Genomic DNA, 12,660 nt, shown 5'->3' with positions numbered 1-12,660 from the left:
ATCATGGTCAAAGGTCAAATGAACTGGCCATTTTAATATGGTGACAGGTTAGGTATCCTGTCATGAGCAACATTTCCTGATATCCCCAACATTTCTATATCTACAAGACACAAATAAGGAGCATGTAATGCTGTCAACTTTCCTGCATGAGTGCAGATCCAACAGCACTTGAGAAGCTCAAGTACAAAGCAGCCAACTTACTGGGATCTCAACTGCCAGTCTGAATGTTTATTCCTTTCACCACCAGTGATCAGCTCCTGCAGTGTGCATCGTCTACAAAATGCACTCCAATCACTTGCCCGGGCTTTTGCTCCAAAATTAAAATACCAGTCACAATGGGAAGCATCTCAGAGGCAGATCGATGCTACTGGAGTCCTGATACAGGATCTCAGCCTAGCCCTGGACCAACATTCTCAATTTTGTTTTGGCTCCGGCCCCTTTAGGGCTCTCCTCCAAGTTTAAGGGTCCATTTTCCTGTGAAGCAGGGAAGTTTTGCTTTCTTCTGTACTTCTTTCCAACTACTACACAAAAAAAAATATTTATTTTACATGAGGTGAAAAGAAAACAAAGTTTTTACTTCAATGTGCTGTGCCTCCCACCTCCATTGAGAATGGCTGCTCAGGACTATCAATTATCAACCTTTGACTATCTCTTTCCCTTCACAGATGTTGCCTGATCTACTGACCTCTTCGAGCAATTTGTTTTGCATTCCAGATTCCAGCATCTGCAGTGTATTAAGGCTTTATTTTAATTTAGAGGAACAGCACAGTAACAGGCCCTTCCAGCCCAAGAGCCCACACTGCCCAAATTAACCTACAAACCCTATACATCTTTGCAATGTGCGAGGAAACTGGAGCACCCAGAGGAAACCCACAAGGACCTGGAGAGAATGTGCAGACTCCTCACAGACCACGCCAGATTCAACCCCATGTCGCTGGCATTGAAATAGAGTTGTGTTTACCACAACATTAACCACGCTACCCTAGCAGCAGCAACCTGGTTGGGATGAATTTTCTAGTTCTTATGGTGCATTTGCCAGAGAAGAAACTGTATTTGATGGCATTCTTTTAGAACGGTAAACAGAGGAATTCATAATGGTGGGAAGAATAAGGACAGTTTTACTGCTGCGAGCCTTGGCCCATTATCCATCATCCAACAACTCTGCTTGAGCTGATGGACCCACTAAATCTGAACATCCCTGTTTAATGTCAAAGAAGATCAACTGACGTTTAAGTAAATATCTGCTGAAAATCTGAGCATCTCTTTTATAGATCAAGCAGTTCTGTTTCCCCGCCCCACCCCCCCCCCCCCCCCCACCCACCTTGATCTCTTCAACCCATCTTATCCTATGCAGCTCCACCATCATCACAAGAGATGGATTTTTTTTACTCTCTGGAGATTCTTGTTTCCCTTATTGTTACCAATAGTGTTTTCTTCCCATAGCTTTTTAAAAATGATCTTCTCCTTTGAGCTGCATCCCACAGGGCTTCCCTGTTTATTCTCTTCAAAGTTAAACCTCTGGAAGCCTTTATAAACTCTTCCAGTTACTGCATTATTTGTTCACTGAAATAAGTTGCAATTCTTTGCCTGACTTTCCTTAAGCAAAAGTCCGGGAGATCCTCATAGAACTTCAGTGCCCTTTACGTCGAAGCATTAAAGGGACACGCGTTCCTTTCCGAAGGTTTTGCAGATGAGTCTGCAGAATTGTTATGCTTCTCAGCCTCTTTGACTGGCCACAATCATAATGCATATGTCATGACTTCATCAAAATTTAAAACAAAAAGACTCACAAATTAGCATTCAGTTTTTAAACACCTATTTCATATAGGTTTGAATTTTGACAATGAGCTGAGGATCTGAGCAGCAAACAGCACACAAGATAATTCTCCTTACTAATAGGCTTCTCTATGCTATTCCCTATCTTACCATCTGTGGTAAACCACTGTTACACCGTGATTGGCTGCTATCGACTGGCCACGCCTCTCAAGACTGATCCTACCCACAGACCCTTGCAGGCAGGAAATATTGGGTTTTCAGGAGAATGTGAAATTCCCTTTCCTTTTGCTGTGATCAGTCAAGGATGTGGATGGTTGTTTGATACTGCTCCAGTCTTTAGCTACTAAGGAATTGATTGTTTCACTACTCCACTTTTTGTGAATTATTGATGGTACATCACTATCACAAATTTTTCAATCACCAAGAAATGTCCAATTTTAAATTTAAATTTTGATATACAGCACGGTAACGGGCCCTTTCAGCCCATGAGCTCATGCTGCCCAAATACATCCAATTGACCTATCCCGGTACATTTTGAAGGGTGGGAGGAAACCCAGACAGATACAGTAGGCGATTTCAAGCTGCCTTGTAAAATGGGGTTAACTGGGCAATTTGCCCAGTTAGCACCCAACTCACAAGGCAGCTTGAAAGGATCTGACCCGGTCAGTGGCCTCCAAAATCAACTGGGTCCTTGCCCTACGTCGGAGGTAGTCAGGGAATCCAGTTAAACTTACCTAGGTTTTGTCCACCGGCAGCTTGAAAACAAAAATGGCCAACCCAGTTACTCCTGTGACATCAGCTCTTGTGCAGTGGCATCACAGGGAACCCCGGCTGAAGTGTCTGTCGTGATCAGAGGAAAAGAGGGTTCGCTGCCACGGCGGGGGAGTGCTACAATCGGCGGGGCAGAGGGGTCAGCTGCCGCGGGGTGGGGTGAAAGGAGCAGGGTCGCTGCCGCAGGGGGGAGAGGTGAGGGGTTGGGAGCGATTGACGGCCAGTGGGGTGGGTGGGGGGGGTGGTGCAGAGAACACTTAACCGACGATTCCAGATAAAAGGTTAGACACCTGTACTTTTGCTTTCCAACATTTCTGGGTTAACTTTTTGCTTCTTTCACTGCTAACCAATGTAACATTAAAGGATTTAAAAATTGACAAATTTTAATTTTAAAGGGCAGGAAATATTGGGTTTTCAGGAGAATGTGAAATTCCCAAACTGCACCTTTAAGTTCTTGATTGTAAAGCATAAAACAATAATTTGGGTATTAGATATCGTGTAATATCCTTCAATCTTAACTTTTTAGAAAGGAAGTTGGTCTAGTGGTTAGGATTTGGCACTCTCACCGCCATGGCCCAGGTTTGATTCCCAGTCAGGGAACGTGACTTTTATGGGTGGCACAATTGGTGCCACGCACTTACAGTGCCAGTAATCAGGACCAGGGTTCAAATCCCACACTGTCTGTAAGAAGTTTGTACTTTCACCCTGTGTCTGTGTGGGTTTTCCCGGGGGATTCTGGTTTCCGACCATACCAGGGGTTGTAATGTAAGTTAATTGGGTGGCACTGACTCGTGGGCCAAAATGGCCTGTTACTGTGCTGTATGTCTAAATTTTAAAAATATATAATTGCTTTGTAGTCATTTGGCGAACCGATTGCTTCATAGTTGACTGAATTTTCCATATCAAGAATCTTTGTTTTTTTTGTCTTTTGTATTCTTGATATTTCACCCTGCTGAGAAATGGTTTGCGGCCAATTACAAGAAGCTCTTGAGTGCTTATGCTTCATTTGCTAGAATTAATGGTGAGTGCTTTGGACATTTTCAATGCAGAAAGCAAAATGCTGAATTCATTCTCATCCTTATTACATTTGATGTGCAAACATTTGTGGCTGATAGTACTTTGTACAATTTTGTTCATTCATTTGGATTTACCAGAGGCATTTGGATTTACCAGAGGAATCTGGATTTATGAAACATGCCAGAGGCAAGTTTTTAACTCAAATGAATTTACTTTTGTTTATTGGCTTAGTATAAAATTAAGTGCTTTAGACTGTCGAAGTAGAATTGTGCCTAACAAGCCTGACTGCGTCAGAGGCACAAACTTCAAAAATGGAAATTTTATAATTTGTGCCATCTTGTATTTGCCATCATCTGAAACAATACTGACATACTTTTACTGAGGTCATGATTCCTGAGTGTTTCTAATGAAATAACAGTGACTATCTGTAATTCATTTCATTCCAAACAGACCTCTATGATCACATTTTCCTGTTTAAAGACTCAAGAAATTCTGTTTGAATTTTCAAAAATGTATTCTTGGCCATTTTGAGATTTTTAAAAAATGTTCTACAGAGGTTTTCTAAATTGAAATAAAAGACTTAGGAAATTATTTTCAGCAGGTAAATATTTCATTTATGTGCACAGATACAAATGTTTTATGCCAGAGGCCAGTTTTGATTGTTGATCATAAATGATCTGGTGCAGACAGCACAATTTGTAACTTTACCGATGACATGATACAACAAGGCAAAGTGGAAATGGCTGCAGGAATAAATGGATAAATTAGCAGATTCCAAAGACAGATGGCAGGTGTAATGTGAAGTGAAAAAGTGTGATGTAACGCACTTTTGGAGAAAAATAAAGTATCAATTTTTATGAAAAATTGCCAATGCAGGGCAAAGCAGAGAGACCGAATATTTCAATGCTGCAGTGACCATGGCGTGTTTTAAAGATAGAATAAATGAGTGTTTAAAACAAGAAAAATAACAGCAAAAGAATATAGCAGGGTTGTGAGATTAATTTGGGATAGCTCCAGAAAAAAAAAGCACAATGTATTAAATGGCCTCCTAATGTAGTGAACAATTCTGTAGTCTTTTATTGCTTTTCCATTTCCTTGTCAGCTTTGTCAGTGAGGATGGATCTCTAAATGTGTGCTGCCGATGAATTTGAAAAGGAACTCAATCTGCGTGGCTGATGTAATCTGACACCCACAGTTAATGTAAGTCACTCCAGGAGACGAGTTTCGCTTTAAAAGAGGCAAAAAAACCGCAACATTGAATTGTATTTTGTTTAGTCAATAGATTATGGACAAACTTGTAATATAACTATAAGAGGAAAGTGAATTCCTATGTTTCCAGATAGCTACCCATTCAAAATCATGCTAAAGTTTATTTTGTGGCCAGTCTGGTTCCTCTGTGGTGCTAAAAGTATATAAGAAATATAAAGAGGAAACAGGAGAATGCCAATCGATCCCTAGTGCCTGCTCTGATATTCAATAAGACCATTGTAGATCCGATCTCTGCCTCAGCTTCACTTTCCCACTCACTTTTCCTATCCCTTGACTCCCTTGTAGTTCAAATATTTTTTTGGACTCCATGTGGAATATATTCAATGGCCCCAGCTTCACAGATCCTTGGAGGTTGAGAATTGTAAAGAGTTCTAACCCACTGAGAGGGAGGATCTCAGATCTGGATCTCTGCCTGAAATGGCCAACCCTTTATTATGAAACAATGCCTCCTAGCTGTATAGACTCCAAATAGGAAACAACCTCTCAGAAATTACTCTGCCAATCCCCTTGAGTGTCTTATGTGTTTTAATCAGATTTCCTCACATTCTTCTGCACTCCATTTGAGCATAGCCTCAACCTGTTCAACCTCTCTTCATGCATCAACCATTTCATCATAGAAAACAATTTAATGAGCATTGTAAATTGCATCTTATTGAATGCCTTCTGGAAATTCAAGTACGCTACTACTGCTTCTCTTCTATCCACCCTTGTGTATTGCAAATTTGTCAAACCCTGATTCCTTGTGTTGAAACCATCTTAACTCTGCTTGATCATCTTCTAATTTCATGAAGTTATGAGACAATCGAGCCCTGTTGTTATCTCCCCAATAATGGATTCTAACATATATTCAATGGCAGATTAAACAGTACATAGGAACATGGGAAGTAGGAACAGGAGTAGGCCAAAAATGGCCCATCGAGCCTGCTCTGCCATTCAATAAGATCATGGCTGATCTAATTTATGACCTAACTCCACCTACCTGCCTTCTCCCCATATCCCCTAATTCCTCTATCATGTAAAAAATTATCTAACTGAATTTTAAATATGTTTAATGAATCAGCCTCAACCACTTCCCTGGTTAGAGAATTCCAAACATTCACTACTCTCTGGGAAAAAACGATTTTTCCTCATCTCTGTCCTAAATCTACTCCCCCGAATCTTGAGACTGTGTCCTCTTGTTTTAGTTTCCCCGGCCAGCTCAAAAAACCTTCCTACATCTATCCTATCCATACCATTCACAATCCTATATGTTTCTGTAAGATCTCCTCTCATCCTTCTGAACTCGAGCGAATACAATCCTAGACTATTTAATCTTTCATCATAAGTCAACCCCTTCATCCCAGGGATCAACCTAGTAAACCTCCTCGGGACCGTCTCCAAAGCCAGTAGGCCAACTGTTTTCTGCATTTCTCTTTTCTTGAATAGTTGTGATACATCTGTGATGTTCCAATCCTCTGGAATTTTTCCAGAAGCTGGAAACCTTTGGTAGATTGCAACCAAGACATTATCACTCCAGTTGCTTCCTTTAAAAACCTCGAATGCAGGCTATTAGATCAAGGGGATTTGTTGGCCATTCGCCCCTGAAACTGTGTAGTACCTTTTCCTTTGATACAGATTGAAATTAAGTCCCTTGATTTCCAGAATCCAGAATCAGTATCAGTATTTATTGCCAGGAACAAATCATGAAATTCCGTGTTTTTGAGGCAGCATCAGAGAGAAAAAATTCATATTATAAACCATCTTATTATGAAAAAATAATAATGAATGAAAAGAAAGACAGTGTTCATTGATTATTCAGGAACCTGCAGGGAAGAAGCTATCCTAATGTCATTGAGTGCTCATCTTCAGGCTCCTGTACCACCTTCCTGATGGTAGCTGAGTAAAGAGGGCCATGACCTGAGTGGTGGGGGGGGGGGGGGGGTCTTTGAGGATAGAGGCTCCTTTTTTAAGAGATCACCTTATGTAGATGTCCTCGATGGAGTGAAGTCTGGTGCCTGTAATATCACAGGTTGAGTTAACAACCCTCTAGTTTATTCTTGTCCTGAGAGTTGGCACCTCCATACCAGGCAGTAGGCATTCACACACGGGAGCTGCTCAGGACCCAACCATCCTACCTGTGCAGCAGGCTCTCACAGCCCCTTACACACTGGACCCTAAATTACCCGGGCAATTTAAGGATGCTCCCTCCCCTTTGGCGACGCAGTGAGTGATGTGTCACGCACTCACCGTGTTGCCGGAGGCCCCCAGGGAATCCCCTGTTCCCTGTGTTGGCCTCCAAAAGGTAGTGGCTGGGGTGGGTGCAGAATCGGGGTTGGGGCAAGCCGGGGTGGAAAGTGGAGTCAGGGCCAGGGTAAGAACACCATCGGGGCAGGGTGGAATGCTGATAGGCCAGCAGGCAATCGCTGTCGGGCTAACAAGGAGTGGAGTGAGCTGGCGGGGAACAGAGTTTGGGCAGAAGCAATGGCTGTCCTTCTTACCCATAATTCCCCCATGCTGCTAAAACCACTCTGGCGTTCCAACAGTGTGGAGGATTATGGGTAAGGAGAGCCATTGCACTTAAGCACTGACATCATTTTCTACCTGGGCAGCCATGATCACTTACAAATTGACCAGTAGCAGCTACACGGTGTGTGTACACGGGTCGGCAATGCACCTCCAAGGTGATTTGCCTACCTGTGCAGTTTTAAAAAAATTCTACCCACTAATTGGCCTATACATGGTTAGAAAACCTGCCAAAATGGCAGATTAAGCTAACGTTACAATCCAATTTGTAAACCCCTAGTGATGCAACCAGCCAGAATGCTCTCCACAGTACACCTGAAGAAGTTTTCAAAAGTCTTCAGTGACATAGCGACTCTCCTCATATACATCACAAAGTATAGCCGCTGGTGAGCCTTCTTTGTGATTGCATCAACATGCAGGCTCCAGAATAGATCCTTAGAGATGTTGACACACAGGAATTTGAAGTTCTTGACCCTCTACACTACTGGGCCCTCGATGAGGACTGGGTCATATTCCCTGATTTCCTCCTAAAGACTACAATCATCTCTTTGGTTTTGCTGATGTTGAGTGCAAGGTTGTTGCCTTTATACCATTCAACAATCTGATCCATCTCCCTCCTGTGCACTTCCTTATTGTCGTTTGTGATTATGCAGACATCGACAAACTTGTAGATAGCATTAGAATTGTGCCAGGCCACACAGTCATGGGTGTATAATGAGTAGAGCTGTGGGCTAGGCACACTATTATTTTCCATTATTATTAGGGTGTTAATTGTATATCAGGACCAGGGAAAGCAGTTAGTCAATCAGCCTCTTCAACCTGCTCCAATGTTCAATAAGACCATGGCTGATCCCATTTTGACTTCCATACCATTTTCCTGCTCATTCTCTATTGCCTTTTGATTGTCTTATTGTGTATATATCTGGAATATAATGCAAGATCTGACATGTTTTATCACCTTGAATCCTCCGCCCCCCCCATCCCCACTCCTCCATCATCATCTCTTATGTTTTTTTACACATAACATTTTTTTTCCCCGTTCGGTATTGTCTTACCTGCCTTGCAGAGTGGCCGTTCACATAGGAATGACTAAAATGCCAAATATCAGACATCATTGCGAGTTTAGACTGAATACCTAAAGTGTGGTATTTACGTAGGCTGAACATTGGACACCTAGGTATTATTCTATTTAGTAGAATCCTAGCGAAGATTTTGCCTGCAATGGAGAGCAACTTGATTCCCAACTGAAAAACCTCACAAAGATAAGCGTATACAGAGCCGTTGTCATACCCACACTCCTGTTCGGCTCCGAATCATGGGTCCTCTACCGGCACCACCTACGGCTCCTAGAACGCTTCCACCAGCGTTGTCTCCGCTCCATCCTCAACATCCATTGGAGCGCTCACACCCCTAACGTCGAGGTACTCGAGATGGCAGAGGTCGACAGCATCGAGTCCACGCTGCTGAAGATCCAGCTGCGCTGGATGGGTCACGTCTCCAGAATGGAGGACCATCGCCTTCCCAAGATCGTATTGTATGGCGAGCTCTCCACTGGCCACCGTGACAGAGGTGCACCAAAGAAAAGGTACAAGGACTGCCTAAAGAAATCTCTTGGTGCCTGCCACATTGACCACCGCCAGTGGGCTGATAACGCCTCAAACCGTGCATCTTGGCGCCTCACAGTTTGGCGGGCAGCAGCCTCCTTTGAAGAAGACCGCAGAGCCCACCTCACTGACAAAAGGCAAAGGAGGAAAAACCCAACACCCAACCCCAACCAACCAATTTTCCCTTGCAACCGCTGCAATCGTGTCTGCCTGTCCCGCATCGGACTGGTCAGCCACAAACGAGCCTGCAGCTGACGTGGACTTTTTACCCCCTCCATAAATCTTCGTCCGCGAAGCCAAGCCAAAGAAAAAACATTGGACACCACTGCGTCAACATCGACCGTAACATATAACCTATGTGCAATGTACAGCATCACTGCATTGACATTTTATCCAATGGATATAAATTCCCTGCCTTTTAGTTCCCTCTATCCATTCTTTGGGACAATGTTCAGACATTTCCCACCTTTTGCAATTTTCTGCATTCTTATAAAACATCCTCATGCAGGAAATGACCCTCCTTTGTCAATCCTTCATGGCAGATGGAGTTGATCATCCTTAAAATTTATTGCAGCCGCTCTTTTTAATCATTTGCTCGATTTTCTTCCCCAACTGCTTGGGCACACATTGAACCTTGCTGTACGACTATTGTTGGAGATGAGTGCCTGTTTCATGTGCCGGGCATTTAACCTGTTCCCCTCTCCAACATCAGGGCTGCTCGGCCCACCAGACTGTTCAGAAGATACCCCAGTAATTCCCAGGGCTTGCGGATCAAGTGATCAAATCTCCTTTCAGAATCTACAGTTACATATCTGATTCTGGAATGAAGTAAAACTATAATAATCCCTGAAACTACCAGGTTTGTTTTAAAGAGAAAATAAATTAAGTTTCTAAGGGATAATGTGCAAGATCTATTTTTTTAGGGAGATCAGATGGGTTCTCAAAATACATGGAAATAAATATTTCTTATGATAATAAGTACAAATGTCCCCCCAACAATGGAACAGATTAAAGTCCAGTGTTTCCCTGGGACTACCAGGGTCTCCAGACAGACTGCGAGCTTTTAGGACCCTTGCTAATGCCCAGGACTGTCGGGTCTGCGGTCAGTGCTCCTGCATAGCACATTATCAATATGTCCTATCGCTGCGGATCACCTGCAGTTAAGTTTAGACTGCAGGCGTTCTGTAAAAATTTCTAGGGGTGCAGGAGGTAAGATTTTGGAACAGGAATGAGTCCCTCATTTCTATTCTGATCTTTTTATACAGACTGCATTCCAGAAATTTTGGAATAATTTCCCAGAACTTAGCGGCTGTGTAAAAAAACATAAAGGAAAGACTGTTTTCTAGCACCTACAAACAAACAAATTAAGATTGCCTCCAAGTAAATAGTGCAAAGAATAAGGACATTATTTTTTCTATAAACTTGTTTCCTATCCAGTCACTTCATCCCTTTCCATTGGTGACTGTCTCAGACTGAATGAGACAGCATTTATATTTGAGAGGAGATCTGCTAAGTCTCCCTAATTCAACTCCATAACATTATTCAAATCCACACTCAGTTCAACTCATCTGCTCTAAAGCCTTTCTCTATATCTTTAAATTAGTCTCTGTTCACTTCAAGCAATTTCAAATCTCTGCCAATCTCACCTCATTTAAGACCTAATTTGCTTGTTCATCACTCTCTCTATATTGTCTCTCAATTAAGCAAGAGCTTGATTTTAATGGAGAAACATGAAGTTCACAGATACTGGAAATTTGAGCTCCATTGGTAAAAATGGTCAGTCCTCTTTGGACTCAATAGCCCCCTTTCCACAGGCATCCCAGTTAATTGGCTATGCAGTGTCCCGGGATAGGAAGCCTTTTGTGCCATTTCCACTGGGCCATCCTTAACTGGGACACTAATTGCTTTTCCACTGAACACAACTCATTCCCGGGGGATCAGAGGGTTCGACCTTCAACTGGAAACAGGCGACTTTCAGCTGTCCCTTTTCCACTGGTTTTATCAGCATGCCGATGTCAGTAAACGTCGGGGATATGGGTAGGGGTAGAGGCAAATAATCCCCAGTGTGAAATGACGTCATTTGACGCCGGCATTCACACAGTTCCTTTTCCAATGGACCCTGTGCCAGTAAATTCTCAGTTAATTCCTGGGGCAGGGCACCAGTGGAAAAGGGGCTTTTATCAAGACCAAGATAAAATGATGAAATTGCATATATAAGCAGGGGAGACACCCAAAGGCAATAGGGTCGTGGTAGATGGTATAAGAGGCAGAGAGGCCTCTCTCTCTGACACAGGAAAGAAAAGTTAGAGTAGGAAAATAAAGTAAGAACGAGAGAAGATAATCAAGATGCAGAAACAGATGAACAAAATTGGGTTGGGGGTTACCTAAAATTGGTAAGAATCTATGTTCACTGGGTTTACAGTTCTCCAGGAGGAATATGATAAGTTTTTCCTTAGGTTTATATTCGGCCTCACCCTGACAATAGATGAAGCCAAGAACAGATATGTTTGTTAAAACGGTTGGCTACAGAAATCTCAAGTTTCGACCCACTAGGTGTTCAGCTTGATTTTAATGTCCAATTTTTAATTGATAAAAATATACATTTACCGTCTGTTTGAAGAAATTCAGAAAGGGCTTCTTGGCTGGTTTAGCTTCTTCAGGTTTTACTTCAGAATCTTTACTTCCCTGCTTTGAAATTTGTTTTTGTGGTTGTGACATGCTTTTTTCTTCTTTCCCATCAGGAGTACTAGTCACATTTTCCTGTTCAAACTGTATAAGAAATAGAATCTAACTTTTGATCTTATTTCCAAGATATGTATCATTATTCATATGGCACAATAGACATGAGCATTCTGGCAGTTATTTTAAACAGCCTCCCAAAGACAACATACAAAGAAAAATGAAATAATGTGATACCAGTTCTGCCATTACATATTTTACATAACATTTTAATAATATTTGTGAGCAAAATATGAAATGCAGCATTCCCAGGAGTTCATTTGATTGGAGATGATTTGAATGCAAGTTGGAAAACGGGCAAGGCAGCATTTAAAATACATAATTACCTCACATTTTGATTTACACTGACCTGTGGTTCCTTGGCAGTCTGCTTTTAAAAAAGAAAAAAATGAAAAATAGTTACTTTGCCAAATATATAACTTTTGAAATGTCACATCTGACACCAGCATGCTAAGTTCACTGCCAAACAGCAGGGACCTTCACAAACTTTCAGTTCTGAAATTGAGCCAATTCAGTGTGACAGACAAATGAAAGGCTGTAGATTTCAAGTACATATTTCTAATTACAACTCTGTTTGACATTTATAATCACTCCTCCCCCTCACTCTGAAAAGGAAATGAATGTTCAGAAAACTTTATTATTTTACAAATGATTGGCCTAATCTGACAGCACCTCCCAAATTTGTAACGTGTTCCACTATGAGGATAAGGGTAGAAAGTGCACAGGACTGCACTGCATACGGAGAACTTTCCAAGGGGTGCATCACACCTTTGCTGCTGGGTCTAAGTTCTTAACCTTCTCTCTAAAAGCACTGTGGGGAACTTGCACCAGAACATCTGCCCTGGTTCAAGATGGTAGCTATCCCCAACTTCCAAAGGCAATTGGGTAATAAATACTGGCCTTACCCGTGGGACCTGATTTTAAGAAACGAACATGAAAATACCTCGACACACACGCGACTTTTTGACGTGATTGAAAAATA

At 42.1% G+C, this 12,660-nt stretch overlaps 1 protein-coding gene and 1 long non-coding RNA gene across 10 annotated transcripts in view; one reads left to right on the top strand and one right to left on the bottom strand.

The window, feature by feature from the left end:
- The window catches only part of bcas1 (brain enriched myelin associated protein 1), a 129,422-nt gene that overhangs the window by 24,432 nt on the left and 92,330 nt on the right, over positions 1 to 12,660 (bottom strand). For 4 of the 5 annotated variants that reach the window (XM_069884600.1, XM_069884596.1, XM_069884598.1 and 1 more), the window contains 2 exons: positions 12,028 to 12,048; positions 11,547 to 11,708 (listed from right to left, as the gene is read on the bottom strand). In XM_069884600.1, the coding sequence (XP_069740701.1) occupies positions 11,547 to 11,708; positions 12,028 to 12,048 (183 nt within the window). The remainder of the gene's footprint in view (positions 1 to 11,546; positions 11,709 to 12,027; positions 12,049 to 12,660) is intronic. The other variant, XM_069884597.1, reaches the window with a different exon arrangement.
- LOC138735926 (uncharacterized) overlaps positions 1 to 12,660 on the top strand; it is a 196,388-nt gene that overhangs the window by 139,458 nt on the left and 44,270 nt on the right. For all 5 annotated transcript variants that reach the window (XR_011340002.1, XR_011340003.1, XR_011339999.1 and 2 more), the window contains one exon: positions 4,667 to 4,764. This is a non-coding gene — a long non-coding RNA (uncharacterized lncRNA). The remainder of the gene's footprint in view (positions 1 to 4,666; positions 4,765 to 12,660) is intronic.

Source organism: Narcine bancroftii, chromosome 6, assembly GCF_036971445.1.
Source record: "Narcine bancroftii isolate sNarBan1 chromosome 6, sNarBan1.hap1, whole genome shotgun sequence".
Lineage (NCBI taxonomy): Eukaryota > Metazoa > Chordata > Chondrichthyes > Torpediniformes > Narcinidae > Narcine > Narcine bancroftii.
Note: the sequence above shows the minus strand (reverse complement) of the source record. Positions and strands in the feature narration are given on the sequence as shown.